This window comes from Procambarus clarkii, chromosome 7, assembly GCF_040958095.1.
Source record: "Procambarus clarkii isolate CNS0578487 chromosome 7, FALCON_Pclarkii_2.0, whole genome shotgun sequence".
NCBI classification, from domain to species: Eukaryota; Metazoa; Arthropoda; class Malacostraca; order Decapoda; family Cambaridae; genus Procambarus; species Procambarus clarkii.
Genome location: NC_091156.1, coordinates 11,456,446 through 11,479,354, shown reverse-complemented (window position 1 = coordinate 11,479,354; position 22,909 = coordinate 11,456,446). Strand labels below are relative to the sequence as shown.

Below are 22,909 nucleotides of genomic sequence, written 5' to 3'. Positions count from 1 at the left end.
AGATCTTCTGCTAGTGAACTTATTTCTGGTATGTTGTTGGATAGTGTAGCTGCAGGTGTGGAAGGTGGGATTGCAAGTACCAGTGATGTGGCTGCAGGTATGGGTGGTGTGGCTGCAGGTGTAGGCGGTGGGGTTGCAGGTATCAGTGATGTGGCTGCAGGTATGGGTGGTGTGGCTGAAGGTGTAGGCGGTGGGGTTGCAGGTATCAATGATGTGGCTGCAGGTATGGGTGGTGTGGCTGAAGGTATGGATAGTGTGTGCTTGAGCAGATAATTTTTGTGAAAACAGAATGTGTATAGTGGTGCGTGTGATTTGTTATGTGGGCGAGGCAGAGGGGTGGGAGCCGAGAGAGAGAGAGAGAGAGAGAGAGAGAGAGAGAGAGAGAGAGAGAGAGAGAGAGGTGGCAGCCGAGGAAAAGGAATAAAGGGAAGACAAGAGCTAAGAATATAGAGGAGGTGGTGAGAGACTGGGAGGAGAGAGAGAGATTGGAAGGCTTTATTGAATAGAGATGGTGGCGTCGAATTAGCTGAGATTGGGTTCGATCCATGGCATTGCAATTCCCCATCCGATAACTGAAGACGATTATTCCCCCTCTTCAGGGAGATGCAATGATTGGAATCAATAATAGATACTGTTGCTTCTGTTGTTATCTGTTTGGTTTTGACGTTGGGCTTAAGGCCTCTCAATCTCTAGAGGGGTATTAAGGCCATATCAACTGATTACTGACCAACCAATAAGTATACTTTAGACCTGAATTCATCATCCAGGATTAAAGTAAACATCAGTGTATATATACACCAAGATGCGAGCTACACCTCCCTGTGTATATATCCTGTGTGTTGTCTGTTTTCAGTTATGATGCACATTTATCTCTACTGATGACACAATGTTACGCCTTCTGTTTTTTGTTCATAACATGAGTTTCGTTCGAGGCTTTTGTAAACGTTTCCCTTTGCAACGATCACCATCATCTGTTTTTCATAACAGAAAATGGACTCCAAATCTAAAGGGTTTTGTGGAAAACATGGATGGTGAGCCATGGGAAATGTTAAGAGGGGGAGACCATTGAAGACATGCACCATATGAAACTGTGTGTGTAGTAAAAAGGTGTTTACATAAGTTGCACCCCACGAAATTCAGATTCTGGTGGATCCCTGGGTGTCCCTGGAAGGTAAGGTACAGTAAGGATATTTCAGAGATGAAGACATAGTGTGACGTGATTCGCTGCTCTTCACAGTGGATATACCTTGACTGTATATCTCTGTTAATCACTGACAAACCTTATTATGTTGGGTGATGTTCATTCATGAACAATGATGCCCCATCTGTTTATACATATGAATTACCTGTGATAGACGTTGTGGTTTCCTATGGACTCATCAGTCTTGTATCCAATAGATCGTGTTATTGTCTCTTGCTTCCCACTGATTTAAAAAATAATAATCATATGAAAACCCTCATCCTGTCTCCCTTATGTCTATTCACGACCTTCACAATCTATTATCTTACGAATAGCAAGACGCACTTAATAATTCATGCCAGATTCACAGAGGTGAGAACCGTTGGAAATACAACTTCCACTGGCTAGTTAGAGGGTTCACACAGGTGAGAACCACTGGAAACTACCACTCCAGCTACCTAGTGAGTGGTTCAAACAGGTGAGAACGTCTGTAAACCACCACTCCCACTAGACATCGAGGGGTTCACACAGGTGAGAACCACTGGAAGCCCCCCCCCCACCACTAGTCAGCACAAGCATCATTCAGGTGAGAACCCACTTCTCATCACCAGTACTACCAAGCAAAGGTAAAAAAAAGGCGTTTTTTCCTGTTTACATTTTGTTCAAAAGCTGCCACGGGGTAATTGATGGATGGTGACGGGTGGGAGTGAGATGGAGAGAGAGGAGGGAGTAGGTGCGATGGTGGTGGTTATGATGATGGATGGGAGGGAGAAGTATAAAGACGTGAGAAAGTGTGGATGATGATAGTAATACTGGGAGAAAGTTAGTTGGAAGAGAAGAAGCATCAGGAAAGCGGGAAGTGGTGTGGGCTTGACGAGGAGTAGATAAGAGATAAAAGGTAAGATTTGAGATAAACAACAGGATGAAACTATGGGATGTAATAACGCCTTGAGAGGAAGAGAAAAGAAGGTAGATCAATAAAGAACAAGAAATAGATAGTAAAAGGGAGGCATATATGAAGCAGAAAGAAATGAAGGATGAGAATGAAGACATCAACAATGGTATCAACACATTGTGGAAGGAGAATATTGTGTGGACCAAACACGGGTTCCCGCAGGGGTTAACAGATATAACCACGTAGCCTGGCTGGCATGGCTATGTGGGCACTGAGGCTACGGAGACTAACAGCCTCACAGACCATGTAATCACCAAGAAAGGCTCGTCTCAGGCTGCGGAATTAGAAGAAAGTTCAAAACCATCAACTTCAACAATTATGAGACCAGTCAATATACAAGCCCATGCTCGCATTATATAGGCCTTGCCCGTATGTTCATTACACTCACTTAGTGTATTGACTCATGGGAGAGGTGTATTGAATATCTAGATATGATATAATGTAATTCATGGGGGCCTCGTAGCCTGGTGGATAGCGTGCAGGACTCGTAATTCTGTGGCGCGGGTTCGATTCCCGCACGAGGCAGAAACATATGGGCAAAGTTTCTTTCACCCTGAATGCCCCTGTTACCTAGCAGTAAATAGGTACCTGGGTGTTAGTCAGCTGTCACGGGCTGCTTCCTGGGAGTGGAGGCCTGGTCGAGGACCGGGCCGCGGGGACACTAAAGCCCCGAAATCATCTCAAGATAACCATCTCAAGATATGATATAATTCAACATGATGTAATTTAAGAAGAGTGCATTGTCACATGGCCACCAACTGACGCGGATGACGCTCCAACAAGAAATATTAAATTTAACTCACTCAGAAGTAAGATATATCCTGGGAGCCGTTTCGTGCCCTCGATGGGTGTGATGTATAACCTTGTGCTGACAAACCTCCTTCGCTCACCACTGATAAGAGCCAGACTAAGGCCAGACATTATTTCCACTTAATCCAGGACACATGTTTCGTCAGAACACTCTTGGTACTAGCAGTGTCTTGGGGTCACGTACAGCACAAGATTTGATGTAATGTATAATAATGAAAGATATAGACCTTCACTCATTCGTAGTACGATATATTTTATAATACTCAGTTTTGAATAATTAAACTATGCATGGCTCCTGAAAATTTATTGGTCTGCATGCTAGGGTAAACTAATTACACTGAGAATATTTCCCCACACATCAATAACCAGGAATAATCAAGCATTTACGTGTGTATTTACGAAACCTGTGCATCTCTCCTCGATCATTGTGGCATAGCCTGCCTTTATTAAGCAGTTTATGAGTTTCCGAGCGCCAGGAAGTTGTCCGTAACAATAATACCCTTGGGTGGAGAACGTTTCCAAGCTGGTAAACTGTTTAATCAATACATCCTATGCCGGCGTGATCGAGGAGAGATGTACAGGTTTCGTAAGTGGCCATGTAAATGCTTGATGAGTTCTGGCTCACGGCAACACTTAGGGTACTTACACTACTGGTATAAGTGTAAGAAGAAGCCTTTCCATGAAGGCTCCCTGGTAACTCCTGCAGGATCCCCAGTTACACTCAACTAGCAGCAGTGGATCGCTGCTTGATTCCACAGGACAAGTCACACCGGTGAGAACCCCCTCTGAGAACCGGTTTTCTCCCTACTTCTTAGCGTAGTGGAGATTCCAAGACCGTTCAAGCCTTATGGGACTGAACAGTTAGTCTCCTCCAGATACTGACTGCAGATTGCTGTAGAATACTGGACATTGAACGTTGAGATACTAAACGTCAGTCCCTGTCGAGAACTGACGTTCTCGACAGGGTACGTGAACGCCCTGCCTCATCCTCGACAAAACTGGACAGTATCTGCATGCTCCTAAATATGGTGTAACGTTCTTCTCCGAAATTTTGACTCATTTTTTTTAAGGCAATTAAGTCTGAGTCGCTTACTGTTCTGAGAGCTCCATCAGCGTAAACACATTTCTGCCGGCAGAGCAGCGTTTCACTAAGTACAAACACCAACATTTAGCGCCATGCAAGTGGATGTGACGACAGTCTCGGCTTCTCCCGTGCGAAAGAGCCACGCGACGGACCTAATTGCTACTCTTTCTAATTGACAAGCGTCCTCCTCCTTCCCCCTCCCCCCTGTGGTTAATCAATCTTTCCCCTGGCTCATACGGAATTGTTTCTTCTTAATTTTCAGTGAGGCGCGCCCCCTCCCTTTCCCTTCTCTCACTTTCCCTCCCTGAAAGTTAGATAAGTATGTAGGTTAGAACCCACAAAGAGTAGGGGGATAGAAATGGGAAGGGGAAGAGGGATAGATGCATTGACTAAGGGAGAGAAGACGGGAGAGAAGGAGTAGGGGGGGGCGAGGGGAGGCCCAGGTTCGTCTCTATCCTTCCTCTCCCTTTCCCCTTGAAGGTTCAAGACAGGTAAATTGTGAACCCACGAAAACGGAAGGGAAGGGATGGAAGCAGACAACGTGGGGGGGATGGGTATAATGACTGGGAGGGAACTAGGGAGAGAGAGGGAGGGAGGGAGAGGGAAGGGAAGCCCAGAAACTACCGGAACTATGCAAATAATTGTCCTCTGGGTATCAAATCATTATTCCACCCGCGTCGGTCCCAGTGATGAGAATTCCTACTTCAGAAAGCCAATTTACAGAGAGAGGGGAGAGAGAGAGAGAGAGAGAGAGAGAGAGAGAGAGAGAGAGAGAGAGAGAGAGAGAGAGAGAGAGAGAGAGAGAACGACGGGAGATTGAGAGTTGGGTGGAGTGAGGGGAAACGGAAAGGAATGGAATGTGTGGGGTGTGAGAGTGGGAGAAGGGAGAAGGGAGGGGGGAGAATAAGCCAGAATGTCAAGACCTGATGGCGAGAACTCTCACACATTGGAGAGGAAGGAACTCAAGAACTGCATTTACAAGTACGTACACATACAGAGACGTACACACACACAGGCGTAGAGAGAGAGAGAGAGAGAGAGAGAGAGAGAGAGAGAGAGAGAGAGAGAGAGAGAGAGAGAGAGAGAGAGAGAGAGAGAGAGAGAGAGAGAGAGAGAGAGTTAAAAATGTGGAGGAAAGAGAGGGTGCAAGGTACTAAATGTAAGAAAAGGGAATGGATTGAAAGAGATAAAAAGTGCAAGAGAGGGGAAGGGGAGAGGACAAAGATACAAGAGAATTAGTAGCTAATTGTGTATAGCGCTGAAGAGTCGCCCAATGTTGTGTAAACGACAAGAGACGCGACCACTTTAACAAAGTCAAATGGAGGAAACATGTATTATTGTATATATAAGATCAACACTAAGACGACTGAAGCTAGCATTTATAATCACATATTAATAAATCAAACGTTCATTGTATTCCAGTTTTATCTTCTAAACTCCAATTGTTATAGAAACTTATATTAATGAACTTGGAAGATAATGCCACAGTTAAAATCTAACTTCAGCTGACGTGATATGCCCATTAACAGTGTTGGCTATTGTGATCTTCATTTGGATTTGCCTTCTTGACCAGACCACACACTAGAAAGTGAAGGAACGACGACGTTTCGGTCCGTCCTGGACCATTCTCATGTCGATTACCTTCTTGTTGGTACAAGCTTCCCATTTTCGGTTATTCTGGTATGCCTATTACTTCCAAACTTCAGGCTTGCAGTCTTTACAGCCCGGCTGGCTATGAACACACTGTTAGGTTATATGAAGGATCATCTTGATATCAGTGGTCTATTTTACCTATTTTATAGTTTTTTCTTGTCTCCAAAAATTTTGTTTTTGGATGTGGAACAGACCCTCGAGTATTTTCTAAATGTATATTGCGATACGTCTCTCACGTCTGCATTCCTGGCGATTTAAATCCTTCCCAATAATTTTGGTGTTCGACAAATTGATTCTGGCAGTTAACGTTCTTTATATTTTCCGGAAGTCAGCAATTTCGCCAACCATAAATTTGGTAGTTAATGCGTGGCAGTATTTCAGTTCTGATAGCATTATTTGTCCTAAAAAGTGTCATTAGCTTGACATCTCTTGTTTGGAAAGTTATTGTCGCCTAGCCTATTATTTCCTTACACACTAAAAAGTGAAGGGACGAGGCCGTTTCGGTCCGTCCTGGACCATTCTCAAGTCGATTGTCTTGTCACAATCGACTTGAGAATGGTCCAGGACGGACCGAAACGTCGTCGTCCCTTCACTTTCTAGTGTGTGGTCTGGTCAACATACTTCAACCACGTTATTGTGACTCATCACCTGCATTTCCTTTCGGATTTAACAGGGACTTTGTTGTGGTCTGTGGATGTAAGGCTTCCAGCATGGCTACTCCCACGTGTATCACACCCGCTCCGTAGAAGAGTTCGGCAGCATTATATTTTCAGTTTCAAGTTTAATATTATTGCTCTCCCAATAGCGAAAGTAGTTTTTTCTTCGGTAAACTTCTTACTGTTTTCTCTAGTTCTTTGAAAGACGTAAATTACGTCAGATTAGACTTTTGTTTTGGGATTTTTGGGGATGGGGAGCCCGTCGTACTCACCTGGCACAAGAGATGTGCGACGAATGAGTGTATCAAGAGAAGGCGCCAAGCCATTACAATTGTATAGTACTTGCAAGGGATCGGGATAACGTTAATGATATCGGTATATATATATATATATATATATATATATATATATATATATATATATATATATATATATATACATATATATATATATATATATATATATATATATATATATATATATATATATATATATATATATATATATATATATATATAATCATATTAAAAAGTGTAACTAGCTTATCAAGACTGTAACTTGCATAGATAAATGAATTTTGGGATCAGTTCCTGAACCTATGCCTCTGTAAACCTTTTCCACTGCAACCCACAGGGTGGGTATGGGGTGCATTGTAAATGAGCAAAACTAACTGTTTACCATACGTGCATTTGGGTGTGTATAGCTGTATTTAGACGCGGGTATAGAGCGTTGTGCAGGGAGTCTTGAGAGTGAAGACTGAAGAATGAATAATGATGAATACATGCACTTAATGATGAATGCCGGATGTTGCTGATGAACTTGACAGTTGGGCAACGATGTGTATTGTCTCGATGGTGATAACCACGATAAAGGCGGTCACAGTGATGACCTGCACCCTGATGTCCCGTATTGATGACCTGCACGGTGACCGATGTCAACTGTAGCCATAATAATAGCCATAATGGTCTGGCTATCAACACGGGACGACGACGTCAGCCTTGGCCAAAGCGACGACGTCAACAGTGAACAGAGTGACGACGACGTCAAATAGTAACCAAGCCGACAACGACATCAACACGACACTAGTCCAGCACTGCACTCTTGCAATACACAAATCGGAATGAAAAACTATTCATAAATGGGTGTCCATTTATAATTAACATAGTTTACAAAGTTTCAAATACATTATTCATTTATACACGGAGAAATTAGTAATAGTAGCCTATAGCAAGCCACGGACCCAAGCCACGGACCCAAGCCATGGACCCACGCCACGGACCCAAACCACGGACCTAAGCCACGGACCCAAACCACGGACCCAAGCCACGGACCCAAACCACGGACCCAAGCCACGCACCCAAGCCATGGACCCACGCCACGGACCCAAGCCACGGACCCAAGCCACGCACCCAAGCCATGGACCCACGCCACGGACCCAAGCCACGCACCCAAGCCACGGACCCAAACCACGGACCCAAGCCACGGACCCAAGCCACGGACCCAAGCCACGGACCTAAGCCACGGACCCAAGCCACGCACCCAAGCCACGGACCCAAGCCACGCACCCAAGCCACGGACCCAAGCCACGGACCTAAGCCACGAACTCAAACCACGGACCCAAGCCACGGACCCAAGCCACGGACCTAAGCCACAGATCCACAGGCAAGCAAATGAAGCGTCAAGCGAAAGGGAGGTGGTGCTGGATGGGAAAGAATTACCAAATTGGTAGTGGAGCGAGAGGAGGGGTTGTGAGAGCCAGAGAGACAGGGAAGAGGACACGGACGAAGAGTAAGAGGAGGAGGAGGAGCAGGAGGAGGAGGAGGAGCAGAAGGAGGAGGAGGAGGGACAGGAGGAGGAAGATTACTGGAAGGGGGAACGTGGATTATGTACAAAGGAACCTGGGGCGAAGTGAGAAGACAGCCAACAAAGACTAGAGGGAAGGGAAAGAGGGGAAATGTCCTTCACTCTGTAGTTCGTGGGAGGGAAAGGGAGGGAGGGGAATATTAATTTGCTGTGGCTATCTTACTGATCTTTCTTATAAACTATTTGTGAAATTAGTTTTTTCCTAGTCATTTTTTTTCAGTCTTACTGTTTAAGTGTCTCTAGAATGGCTTATGGTATTAACTTGAATCTTTCAGATTATATAAGATTATAAAACTTAGGTTTCTTTTTTAATTAGATTAAAAACCTTAGAATCTGGGAAACATTAGATTCCCACATTAAAACGGGTCCCACTTTACAGCCTCGACAGATGGTGGTGGTTCTCAACCTCTCACTTAATACGTCATTTTTATGGCGGAATCGAGTATTGTGTTGATAATCTGACGTGTTCGTACAAATTAGAGCACCGTAACATTGATGTAACCATCGATATTGATGTCAATATTGATGACCATCGGCCTCCGTGGGTTAGGTGGGTTGCGAGGGTTCGTACGTTTCTGGTTAGATAAAACCGTTGCATTTTTTACGGAGTGGCGAATCTCGATAACACCAGCTGACCTCTCGGTGACCTACCAATCACAGCCTCCCTTCTCCCCTGGTCAGCGGCAGCCATTCACGGCCCTCGGTACCATGCAGTTAATAGTTTGGATTTTCTCATAGATGAACACCGAGATATCTATGCAGCTCCTTCTCTTGATTTGCCACAACGTACAAAATACAAGGTAGTAAGACCAGCCGGTCTGAAGGATCTAATGACCGGGCCTTCAACAATGTTATGTGGGAGAGCATGACTCAATTCCTGCTCACAGAGTTTGCACCTGGAGTGCTGGGCGCATTGTGTCTGCAATAAAACTCTACGGATACAACCAGTAGCATTTCAGAGTATAACCTCGGAACCAGGGGCCAGATTCACGAAGCAGTTACGCAAGCACTTACGAACCTATACATCTATTCTTAATCTTTGGCGGCTTTGTTTCCAATTATTAAACAATTAATGAGCTCGGAAGCACCAGGAGGCTGTTTATAACAATAACAACAGTTGATTGGGAAGTCTTCATGCTTGTAAACTGTTTAATAAATGTAACCAAAGCCGTCAAAGATTGAGGAAAGATGTACACGTTCGTAAGTACTTGCGTAACTGCTTCGTGAATCTGGCTCCTGGCGTCAGTCGACAGGAGGTAGAGAACATATGATCAGTTCTTCCTTTAACATAGTTAGCCTCGGCGCCAGACTCGAAATGTGAAGCACCTCAAAATTGCTTTGTCTTTTCCAAAACTGCATTGCCTCCGGAGGTATTAAATATTTTATAAGTCATGAATTATATTTTTTTTAAATAGTCTTAATTGCCAGTCCTCGACATATCGATATCGGTCAGGGTTCGAGCCCTGGCCAGGGAGGGACCTGGATGTATAGCGGATAGTGACCAGAGTTACCTCCTAGTTGACCAGACAATCAACCAGGAGGCCTGGTCAGAGATCGGGCCGCGGGGGACATTGATCCTCGAAATCATAGTAAGATAACCACAAGGAAATGTTCCAGGACGAACTAGTAGAGCAAGTTTATGATGAACTGTGGGACTAGTGCGCTCTAAAGCAAAAATAATAATTATAAACAAAATCAATATTTCCACATGTATGGGAAGGAGACATAGAGAGAGAGAGAGAGAGAGAGAGAGAGAGAGAGAGAGAGAGAGAGAGAGAGAGAGAGAGAGAGAGAGAGAGAGAGAGGAGAGGAAGGAAGGGATTGGCGCAGGAAGGAGCACAAGAAGGCAGAAAGAAATTGGCAGAGAGAGTGAGTGGGAGAGGGAGGCAGGGTCAAATAGGGGCAGACGGAGGTAGGGAGGGTGAAGGTAAGGGCAGAGTGAGGGAGGCAGGACGGGGGGGCCTCCTCAGAGAACTAGAGTATTATCAATAACCTCCGCCGGAAGGCACTTGCATTCCTTTAGTCATATTTCATTCAAATGCTGCAGGGCCTTATTTTTTTCCCCTTATTCCTTAAGTGAGCTTCAATGCGTGCACTTGTGGCTCTCACTGAATTACTGTGTTTTAGTTCCCCCAGTGTCCGAGAGAGGAGTGATTGATGAAGATTAAGCTACCCAAGAAATGGCACGGGCATGAATAGCCCCGTAACCCAGAGAGGAGATATCGTCAAATGCCTTTTTGGGGAACAAATTAAGGTCTGTAACTACGGAGGATTGAGAAATGTGGGGTAAAAGTGATAGTCGTTGGGGTTAGGGAATATGATTCTAAGTTTGTGGGGAACGTGGAAATTGGGGGGAGGGGAAAAGGGGGAAAGGGGGGGTTAGTGTCGGGTAACTTGGAGGATAAATAGTGGGGGTGGGTGTTAATGAATTTGGTAAGGAGGCTGGGGTGGGGAAGTTAGTAGGGTCTAGGATGCAGGGGGGGGATAATAGCAGCCAGCCCGTGTGTGTGTGTGTGTGTGTGTGTGTGTGTGTGTGTGTGTGTGTGTGTGTGTGTGTGTGTGTGTGTGTGTGTGTGTCTGTGTGTGTGTGTGTGTACGTACTCGCGTGTGTGCTTGCGCTTTCGTGTGATGTGAGAAATAAAAAAACAGTATTTAACCATTTAAGAAGAGCAATTTACCTCTAACGTGAGCTAATTTCTGAATTCTCAGTTTCCTCTCATCCTCGGATTCCTCTCATCCTCACTCTTCCCTTCCTTTTCACTCTCCCCTCTTCCTTACTTTCTCCTCTTTCTCACTCTCCTAACCACCCACCCATCCTGCCAGTCAAGTAGTTTGGAACTCATTATTGACTTGATTATCATATGAACGACGCAATCACATTGACATCCGACGTAACAGATGGCCCTCTCTCTCTCTCTCTCTCTCTCTCTCTCTCTCTCTCTCTCTCTCTCTCTCTCTCTCTCTCTCTCTCTCTCTCTCTCTCTCTCTCTCTCTCTCTCTCTCTCTCTCATTGTAATGTACTACACATACACTTATTGTTTACATAATTTAATTTATTAATAATTAATTTTTATTAATTTTATTATTAATTAATTCTTTAATTATATTTTTATTAATTTTAATAATTAATTAATTTTTATACTTATCACAAATCTTTCCAATAAGTCAGTGTATGTGTATTACATTTGGAGAATGAGAGGGAATATCTAGTTAATATCCAGTCATCTTACCTCCATTAATCTAGTCCGATGTAGTTGTGTATATAATCCCAAATTCTTATGTCATCTGTCTGTATATATACACATATGTTTTGATAGACTTATCGACAAAGTTACAGCCCCGCTGCTGTGCCAGGTAAGTCCACTACGGGCTTACCATAGCCCGTGCTACTTGCTCCGCTCCTGTGCCAGGTAAGTCCACTACGGGCTCACCATAGCCCGTGCTACCTGGAGCTTTTGTTCCCAGTAGCTGAATCTTAAACAACAACAACTGATAGATAGACTCATTGAAGAGATTTGGTTATAACATGGTAACAAAAATTTGGCCTTTTATTATAATTTTCTCTTCTACCCCCCCCCCCCCTTCCTTTCAACCATTCTCCCTCCCTCCTTGCTTGTCCATTTCCATGCAGGCGCGTGCTTACTCATCACCCCCACTCCCTCTGGAGGAACAATGAGTGATGAGTCAGTCACTCTTGTCGTCAACACACATTGGTATTCACTGTATGAAGGACTCGGTGATGACTCCCTCCCCTCTCTCTCTCTCTCTCTCTCTCTCTCTCTCTCTCTCTCTCTCTCTCTCTCTCTCTCTCTCTCTCTCTCTCTCTCTCTCTCTCTCTCTCTCTCTCTATGGTCTTCATTCCCCCTTCTCCTTCGCGCTTTCTCTCTTCTTCCTCTCATTCTCACTTCCTCCTCCTCTCCCTCTCTCTTTTCCTTACCACTTCCTCTCCTACCATTCTCTGCTTCCCTCTTCTTTATCACGCCCAGACCCCTCACACCCAGAACCCCCCCCCCCCCTCAGGCAGGTGGCTCTTGAATAAAGAATTTGATTTGACTTGACAATTGGTTGTTTCAGCTGAGACTCCTCCTCCTCCACCTCCTATTCTTCCACCCTCACCACTACTACCACCCTCACCACCACCACTACCACCACCATTACCACCACCATCACTACAACCACCACCACCACTACCCTCATCACCACTACCACCACTAGCACCACTTCATGCTCCTGAAAGTTAAGCCCATCCCCAGGTTACCTTACCTTACCTTGAAGTGACGTAGTTACCTACCTACCTACCACCGCCAGGGGAGGCGTCGAAGATGGCGGGAATCCGTGGGTGGTGATCGGGCCGACTTGGCCCCGCAGGTACAGGGACAACTTCGTTATACCTGGCAGCTCTCTTTGACACTAACTTTTTCCGAACGAGATTCGCCGTTTTGGGAGGAATTGCTGGCAATACCAAGTCTCCGGCGAGTATTACAGGCAGGCGGTGCTTGTGTGGTGGATGTTCTCTCTCTCTATTCCCTGCTTCTCGGTGCACATTTGTTCTGTAATTACACCTTGTAATGTTATTTTTTTGTCTGAGAACAAGTACCACTATTACACCAGCAACCATCGTCAGTAGCATCAATAATGACTGCCACCAGCGGCAGCACCATCATCACTACCACTTGCAACACCGTATCACCACCACCACTACCCCTCACCGCCATCACTACCACTGGTAGAAGCATCACCACCCACCACCACCCACCACCATCACCACCCACCATCAACACTTCAGCACCACCAACCACCACCATCACTACCACTATTAGAAGCATCACCACCCACCACAATCACCACCATCACCACCCACCACCACCACCACCACCCACCACCACCACCACCACCACTACCCCTCACCGCCATCACTACCACTGGTAGAAGCATCACCACCCACCACAATCACCACCATCACCACCCACCACCACAATCACCACCCACCACCACCACCCACCACCACTCGCTACGACTTTTACAATTCGAAACTTTGCATTTCAATATGGGTAATTTCTCGACCCTCTTGATAATATATACAATATCTAGAGAAACCCACCAAACCTTTCCATCTGTGACTGATTTAAGTTTTAATTAATTATTCAATGAATTCCAAGAGATAGGGTCCCCCTCGGAGGCGACAGCTTGCAGATTTTAATATTTGGACGAACTCGAATTTGTCAGAGAAGCAAGAATAAAGTTTATCTGTTGCCTGTCTTACTTACTTTTCTTATTTCGTGTTTTTCTTTTAGTTGGTTTTATCTTTCTCCTTTTGCTGCGAAAATATGTTGTCGTTGAGAGAGAGAGAGAGAGAGAGAGAGAGAGAGAGAGAGAGAGAGAGAGAGAGAGAGAGAGAGAGAGAGAGAGAGAGAGAGAGAGAGAATTGTGTTTGTCATTAATGACAAAATAATGACCAACACTTCAGAAGTGGTTGAAGTGAGAGAATAACTTATTGATTATAAGTTGGTACTTCTACTTCGTTGTTGTATTAATGTTCCTTATCCCTTCTCTTCCACTTCCTCCCTTTATTCCCCCCTCCCTTCCCTCTTCCGTTCCCTTCTTTCCTCCCTGAGGCTGAACTCCCCTCCCCCTGCCTTCAGTAGCAATGACAATCTGAGGGAAGTCCGCGTGGGGAATTAGAATGAATTTTCCCCTCAAAATTTTGAAAGACAGAGGCGAGTTTTTTTTTTTTTTTTATATATATATATATTTTTGAGTAGGAAGAAGGTGAGGGGAGGGCTGGGGAGGGGGGGTGTAGCTCCTCGGCGGGAAATATTATGGATTCAAAATTTACCTACCCTCAGTTTCCGAATTGATGCAGTCAGTGGACAGGGAGATATGTGCAGATAGTTTTTATCTTTTTTTGAGGGAGGGATGGCTCTCCGAAGTGTGCAGAGATTTTTTTTAATTCTTAAATTTTGCCCCGAGGGGCGAGTTTAATGGACAGCGTCACTCATCCTGTGAGTGGACACACCGCCATAGTGACAGTATTGGGCAGCGTCACTCATCCTGTGAGTGGACACACCGCCATAGGGACAGTATTGGGCAGCGCCACTCATCCTGTGAGTGGACACACCGCCATAGTGACAGTATTGGGCAGCGTCACTCATCCTGTGAGTGGACACACCGCCATAGTGACAGTATTGGGCAGCGCCACTCATCCTGTGAGTGGACACACCGCCATAGTGACAGTATTGGGCAGCGCCACTCATCCTGTGAGTGGACACACCGCCATAGTGACAGTATTGGGCAGCGTCACTCATCCTGTGAGTGGACACACCGCCATAGGGACAGTATTGGGCAGCGCCACTCATCCTGTGAGTGGACACACCGCCATAGTGACAGTATTGGGCAGCGTCACTCATCCTGTGAGTGGACACACCGCCAGAGCAGCATGTACAACACTCCCTACTAGGAAGAAAACCCGCCGGGTTGTTCATCCTGTCGCTTGTACCCAGACACAGCTGGGACTTGCTTAACTGTCTCAGGTGAACAGCTTATCAAGCAAGATTAACATCTGTTAACCCTTAAAATCTTACGTTATCATGCGGGTGCAAAATGGGGGAATCTTTTAAGAACAGTATCAATATTTGACAAATAGTGTACAAACTCAAATAATGTGGGGTTTATTATGCTACACATATTTCTAATGTCTCTCAGGGGTTCACATTCTCGTAGACAGTGGTCAAGGCGGTGTCCGTCACTCTCACCACAGATTCTGCAACTCCGCTGCTCAACTGTTGTTTCCTTTCCGACTCTCCATGGATATTTGTATCTAAGACGGATTCTCGCTATTACTGATTCTCTCCCGCGGCCACTCCCTCTTCGTCCATAATAACTGGAATAGCCAGCTTCAACCACATTGTACCAGCGTACAGATTCACTGACTTGTGCTTCTATTCTTCTTCCCTCAGTTATCTTGTCACGGTGATGTTGCCTGATAATACCAGTAATTTGCAGAAGAGTCTTGGGTATGAAGCATTCAATATGGTCACCTTCAGCGCCTTCAGCAGCCAGCACATCTGCAGAGATGTGTGCGTGTGTGAGAGTGATGAACGCGTGCCGCCACACTCCCACACACTCACAACATGCTCATACGCTCTCTCACCACTCTCACCCTCTCTCTTTCCCTCCTCTTCTCTCAAACTCTTCCCCTCTCCCCCAATCCCCTCACAACCTTTTTGCCAGGCCCCTTCTTAGGGGCCGGGCGGATGAGTAGACAGTGCTCCTTATTCGTAGTCCTAGGGGGTCCGGGTTCGATCCCCGGCGAAGGCGGAAATACCCTTCCCGCCAACTCTCTCAACCTCCTCCTTCCATTATCAACATTTTCCTTTTTCTCCTCTTTCTTCTCCCTCTCCTTCACTAACCCCCCTTCTTCTCTTCGCCTTCTTCCCTTCTCCTGCGAAACATATAATAATATAGAGTCATACTCCGGCGTCACTGACAATTGAGTTTACTCTCCCTAAACCTCCTTCCTGGCCCTGATCCCGAGTTCGGCGAGGCACAGCGGGGCTGATCACACTCGTCCCCAAGTTGAGATGTAGTTTCATTAATTTTGAGAGGACCGAGCACCTGCAAACTGAGTTACTGGTGCAGGTGTCGCGCTTGTGAGGGACCGAGCACCTGCAAACTGAGTTACTGGTGCAGGTGTCGCGCTTGTGAGGGACCGAGCACCTGCAAACTGAGTTACTGGTGCAGGTGTCGCGCTTGTGAGGGACCAAGCACCTGCAAACTGAGTTACTGGTGCAGGTGTCGCGCTTGTGAGGGACCGAGCACCTGCAAACTGAGTTACTGGTGCAGGTGTCGCGCTTGTGAGGGACCGAGCACTTCTAAAGGATGGTGTACGCACACTTCTCGCACTTGTACTTTGTTGTTCTTCGTCTCTCTCTTACTTGTTCGCCTCTTTGGTTTATTTAGTTTGTATTTTTTTTAGTTTGTATCTTCGAGAGGTTAAAGAAAATATTGTACGTGGATCGAACTGCATTAAAACCCTCGATTTCTTCGCTTGCCTTAATTAAGAGTCCTGTGAGCTGTCCGCTCAGCTACCAAACCCCCATTGTGTGTGTGTGTTACACTGTCCCTGAGCTAATCCATGCCGTTTTCTCCTTCTCCACAGTGTGGTCGCAGCCGGGAGTGGTGGTGCCTCCACCCGACGACTCTGACATCCAGGACTACGATTACGACTACGAAGAAAGTGCCAACACTTCTGATGTGTGAGTATCCCTACACACACACACACACACACACACACACACACACACACACACACACACACATACACACACACACACACACACACACACACACACACACACACACACACACACACACACACAACTAAAACAAACTTGAGCACTTGTAGCAACAGTCTGTTGGACCAAGTTATCACAAGTCAAGCCTGGCCATAACTCGGGTTGTAGAACAACTCCCAGAAACCATTCCAGGTACACTCCAGGTAGAGTTTCGCTCAGAGTCAGGTAAACACTGATAGGAAAAAAACCCTTCAGGCCCTAACCAGATATTTTCTGCATATTATAAAAGTCAAAGCTTAAACGTCCTTAGTCAAGCATCATCAACAAATTCCTGGAAGTGAGCAACTTAGCGCTTTGTTGAATAAGTTGATTTAAGTTGAATAAATGGTTGTACAAAAGAACGATTATGTTTGACAAATTTACTTCCGCTCTTTATCAAACGCAATTGAAGGAGCAGACTATTGTATAGAGTAGCAAGTGCGTAGACTTTAGTGAGGAATTGCATATAATATTTTACTGTAAGCAGAGGCGTATGGCATTATATATTAACGAAAATAATATTTATGTAAAGGATGGGGTACAGTTTTCCAGTACCAGGTAGAGATTTGTCAAAGGAGCCTCCAGGACGGTACCATTTAAAGCTGTACCGAAGGAGCCTCCAGGAGAGTACCAGGTAAAGCTGTACCAAAGGAGCCTCCATGAGAGTACCAGGTAAAGCTGTACCAAAGGAGCCTCCAGGAGAGTACCAGTAAAGCTGTACCAAAGGAGCCTCCATGAGAGTACCAGGTAAAGCTGTACCAAAGGAGCCTCCATGAGAGTACCCGGTAAAGCTGTACCAAAGGAGCCTCCATGAGAGTACCAGGTAAAGCTGTACCAAAGGAGCCTCCATGAGAGTACCAGGTAAAGCTGTACCAAAGGAGCCTCCATGAGAGTACCCGGTAAAGCTGTACCAAAGGAGCCTCCATGAGAGTACCAGGTAAAGCTGTACCAAAGGAGCCTCCATGAGAGTACCAGGTAAAGCTGTACCAAAGGAGCCTCCAGGAGAGTACCAGGTAAAGCTGTACCAAAGGAGCCTCCATGAGAGTACCCGGTAAAGCTGTACCGAAGGAGCCTCCATGAGAGTACCAGTAAAGCTGTACCAAAGGAGCCTCCATGAGAGTACCAGTAAAGCTGTACCAAAGGAGCCTCCATGAGAGTACCCGGTAAAGCTGTACCGAAGGAGCCTCCATGAGAGTACCCGGTAAAGCTGTACCGAAGGAGCCTCCATGAGATTACCAGGTAAAGCTGTACCAAAGGAGCCTCCATGAGAGTACCAGTAAAGCTGTACCAAAGGAGCCTCCATGAGAGTACCAGGTAAAGCTGTACCAAAGGAGCCTCCAGGAGAGTACCAGTAAAGCTGTACCAAAGGAGCCTCCATGAGAGTACCAGGTAAAGCTGTACCGAAGGAGCCTCCATGAGAGTACCAGTAAAGCTGTACCAAAGGAGCCTCCATGAGAGTTCCAGTAAAGCTGTACCAAAGGAGCCTCCATGAGAGTACCAGTAAAGCTGTACCGAAGGAGCCTCCATGAGAGTACCAGTAAAGCTGTACCAAAGGAGCCTCCATGAGAGTACCAGTAAAGCTGTACCGAAGGAGCCTCCATGAGAGTACCAGTAAAGCTGTACCGAAGGAGCCTCCATGAGAGTACCAGTAAAGCTGTACCGAAGGAGCTTCCAGAACAGTACCAGGAAAAGCTATACCAAAGAAGTCACCAGCAGAGTATCATATACTGTGTCTCAATGCAAACCCGAGACTACACAGCTAAACCAGTGGCCGAGAGCTCTGGCTCGGTCAGGTTCCTCCTTCCAGTAAGTGCTGATCACATTCAGCCAACGCACACACCTCAAAGCAAATCTATTCATTAATTAATCTGCCGTGGCTTTGATATCGGCTCTTCAAAGCCAGCTGTGCGCGCCTCCTCCTACCTTTAACTGATATGAGTTTTCTCTCGCCTGTTTTGAGAGATGTGGCATTTCGTTCCAAAAGGCGAGTGGACGTGCGAGGGGCTTGGAGTCTAGCATAGTTACCCATTACTGTAAAGTGTTTCAGTTTTCTGTAATTTTGACTGTATACATTTTCTTTATTCCTCAGTTTTTATGGCTACCTATCGTTTTTGTGCTTGGCCAAATTCATACAAATTTACTTACAATAAACAAATATTAATTGTATTTAATAAAAAATGTGAGAATATTTATCCAGACAGTAGTAATAGTGATATTTTCGCTCTGGTGCATCTTTATTTTACTAGATAAGAAGGCGCTTCGTCTTGTCCAGGCAAATATAACAGTTCTTGTCCTGCTCCTGTGCCAGGTAAGTCCACCATGGGCTCACCATAGCCCGTGCTACTTGGAACTTTTGTTCTGAGTGGCTGAATCTAATTCTGTGGCTGGGGATGGTTTGACGGTACACTCCCGTCATCCGCCGGTAGAATAAGGCCAAGGAGACAGGAGATAGATAGAGAGAGAGAGAGAGAGACAGACGAGACAGACAGAGAGATGGAGGGGGGGAGGGAGGAAGCAGACAGACAGACAGACCAACCAATCAGAAAAGAGGGGTATCGAACTGTGTCGACTTTCAACGATGCATTACCTACTGTGAGGGGGAGGGGGGAAGGGAGAGGCATATTCCATTGTCAAAGAGATTATTAGTCTATTTTTTATTTTGTTTGCTCTATTATCGCGGATTTTTTTTTAATATCACGATCTTGATAAATATGAAGTATTACTACAGTTATTATTTAACATCGGTCGAATTTAACTTAGGTAGCACTGAGGAGTAATTGCCCCATTCAGGCTGAATGAGGTTGATTAGTTTTGATGCAAAAGTATACAAGATGCATCTTTTTATACAAAACTATACAAAATGCATTAAAAATTCGTACGCAATTTATTATTATGAGAATTATGGCTGGTTGTACAATTCTGGCCACATGGAATGGAATTATGTTTGAGATACATGGAACTTGTCATTGCGAAGGAGATAACAGGTAGTTAAGGTGAGGCGAGAAGTGAGATGAGGGGTCATTGGAGGGGATAAGATCAGAGAAGAGTGTGTGTGTGTGTCAGAATTACTGGCTCTTCGTTAAGTGGGTTGATTACATTGTGTCTCTCTCTCTCTCTCAAGTTCAAGTATGTTTATTGAGACAAAAAAAGAAATACATCTCAAAGGGATAGAGTAGCTTAGACTATTTCTAACCCTCATCTCTCTCTCTCTCTCTCTCTCTCTCTCTCTCTCTCTCTCTCTCTCTCTCTCTCTCTCTCTCTCTCTCTCTCTCTCTCTCTCTCTCTCTCTCTCTTCAGCCTCTGATCCGGATAGTATTAAAGTTACTGGTAATCTCTCGTTGCAATAGCTGGGAAATATGCAGGTGTATGCGCTCGTGGTTAGGATGATACTGGCAGGATGGGAAGACGTAGCATAAGAGGAAGCTAGGGGAAGAGGTGTGCTTTATATGTGTGTTCTTACCTACATGTTCCAGTGGGAATGTGTACGCAGTTGAACTTACCTAGTTTCACTTGTGAGGGATGCGTTACAGTTCTTCAGTCCCGTCTCTTAATCGTTAACCGATTGGTGTATAGGTTCCAGAGGCCTATAGGTTCCATAAGTCTAAATTTGAAGTTGTTTATGGAGTCTACCTCCACCACTTCCAATCTTAGCGCTTTTCAATTGTTATCTATTCTCAATGGCATAAATTATTTTAAATATTACTGTAGCTCTGCGTATTTTGTTTCTGCCTATGTTCCTGCGTCTTCTTGTTCGAGTACCTTGTTGAAATGTGTGTGTGTGTGTGTGTGTGTGTGTGTGTGTGTGTGTGTGTGTGTGTGTGTGTGTGTGTGTGTGTGTGTGTGTGTGTGTGTGTACTCACCTATTTGTGCTTGCAGGATCGAGCATTTACTCTTGGATCCCGCCTTTCGAGCATCGGTTGTTTACAGCAATGACTCCTGTCCCATTTCCCTATCATACCTAGTTTTAAAAGTATGAATAGTATTTGCTTCCACAACCTGTGTGTGTGTGTGTGTGTGTGTGTGTGTGTGTGTGTGTGTGTGTGTGTGTGTGTGTGTGTGTGTGTGTGTGTGTGTGTGTGTGAGTAAATGAGCGTGGTGACACACTACCTCGCAAGAAGCTGTGGAAAAACGCGTCTTAACACCTTTATACACTCGAACGTGACACCCAACGCGAGCTCTTGGGGCTTCTTCCTTTAGTGCCCCCACCTCTCTCTCTCTCTCTCTCTCTCTCTCTCTCTCTCTCTCTCTCTCTCTCTCTCTCTCAACTAAGACTAGGGGGTCATTAGGGCCACTGAGGTTCCACTGCCACGAATAACCGCTGCCATTAACCATCACCTTCCATCACCAAATGCAACGCTGATCAAAAATTACCTTTTAACCCACATATGGTTCCCTCTCCCTGCACATCACTGTCTCTAAATATATTTAGCGGCTCAAGTTAACATGGTCGCCTGTGTTCATCGGGAAGACATTTTCCCTGGCCTTGAAGGCGCCCGCCACGCAGCAGCAGCAGCTTGGTTTGACCTTCAGGGACAGGAATTTGGCGCTGTAACCTAAGATAATCCGAGTCGGATTCAGTTCCAGCTGAAAATATCACATTCGCGCGGCCTGCAGCTGCAGTCGCTGACACACACACTGCAAACAACCTGTTTCCAAAAAATTAAGCGAGACGAATCGATTGCAAGATGTGGTGGTCCGCGGTTCATTTACTGGTTCCGAAACTTTGCTTCTAGAAAGATATTAGTAAAAATAACGTGGCTGAAGAATGCTGACCAGATCACACACTAGAAGGTGAAAGGACGACGACGTTTCGGTCCGTCCTGGACCATTCTCAAGTCAATTATCTTAACTTTCATTCACAATCGACTTGAGAATAGTCCAGGACGGACCGAAACGTCGTCGTCCCTTCACCTTCTAGTGTGTGGTCTGGTCAACATATTAGTAAAAGTACTTGGGAGTTGAGTCCCAGGAAGTTAATTGTAAATCTGCTCATTCTACTGATGCTTTACCGCTCTGTGCAGGAGCAACATCCCTGGCGTGAGCAAGCAACGTGCCTGCTTACGTGGGAGTTGGTCTGAAGGTGAGCCACGACCTTGTGCTACTAACGTGGGAGTTAATTGTCCTGACAGTCCTCCAAGGCGGTAACGCAAGAAGGTAATTAAAACTTGAGGAGAGTTGCTTGGGGTCAAGACGACCTTTATACGGCCCGTGGAGAGGGAGATCTTTTTCTCAAGACTGGTGGTTGTTGTCTTCGTAATTAGTGGAGGTGGTGGAACCCAGTGATGAGAGGGAGGGGGTTGTGTGACTCTGATGGGAAGGGGGGGGGGTATTGTGAGTGGATAGAGGGGTGAGGAGTGGCCCAAGCTGCCCCCCCCCCTCGCCAGTTTGGCTGTTCTGATGTAAGCCAGCCTCGTATAGGCCGCTGATGTTATTTTTTTGATGTGGGCTTCAGGAGACAGGTTTGGCGTGATAACAACTCCCAGATCTTTCTGTCCGTTTCGTGAAGGATTCATCTCCCATTTGGTATCCTGTGTCTGGCCTCCTATTTCCTCCTCCTAGTTTCATTACCTTGCATTTACTTGGGTTGAACTTTAGTAACCATTTGTTAGATCGTTCCTTCAGTTTCTCAAAGTCTTTATGCATACACCTGAGTATCGTTTACATCTCCAACATGTCCCCCTCCCCACAGGCTTGTCACTGTTGAGAAGTTCAGCTCTCTTTTAATTAATCTGTTCTTTTATCCCACTCCCGTCATTTCTTGGACTAGTCTTCCAGTGAATGTCTTGAGCTATGATCATATCTTTTCCATGGTTTACGGAGCGAGGACCCAAAGATGGCTCCATGCACCCTAGTGCTGAGTGTGACGGGCAAGTGTGTCGCAGTACCTGGAACATACCTGAAGAGGGTTTCGGGAGTTCTTGCACTCCCCGAGCCCGGCCTGAGGCCAGGCTCGAACCCCGATGTGACTGCGACTGGCAAGTATGTCGAAGTGTGACTGGCAAGATTTTGTCACAGTTACCGCTCATGTATAGGAGGGGGATAATTCTGACCTGGCGCCAGGCGCGATGTTCATCTGTTCAGTGAGCGTGTTGAACATTGTTTTGTTTTCGTAATGGTTCTCTATTTTGGTGCCAGGGTAGGAGGAGGGTCGATTTCGGGGCGGATGTTGGCGGCCTGGGGTACCCCTGCAGGAACAGCTGCTGGGTGACCGTGGCCCGCGTGGCCCCCATGGCCCCCATGACCCCCGTGGCCCCCATGGCCCCCATGGCCCCCGTGGCCCCCATGGCCCCCATGGCCCCCATGGCCCCCGTGGCCCCCATGACCCACAGCTATGGCCCCCCGTGGCCCTCGTGATCTGACTTAACCTGCCCTACA

General features: G+C 46.0%; 1 protein-coding gene across 2 annotated transcripts in view; it reads left to right on the top strand.

Moving 5' to 3' along the window:
- Positions 1-22,909, top strand: part of LOC123761304 (inactive tyrosine-protein kinase transmembrane receptor ROR1) — a 521,433-nt gene that overhangs the window by 458,231 nt on the left and 40,293 nt on the right. For both annotated transcript variants that reach the window (XM_045747238.2, XM_045747239.2), the window contains exon 3: positions 16,360-16,456. In XM_045747238.2, the coding sequence (XP_045603194.1) occupies positions 16,360-16,456 (97 nt within the window). The remainder of the gene's footprint in view (positions 1-16,359; positions 16,457-22,909) is intronic.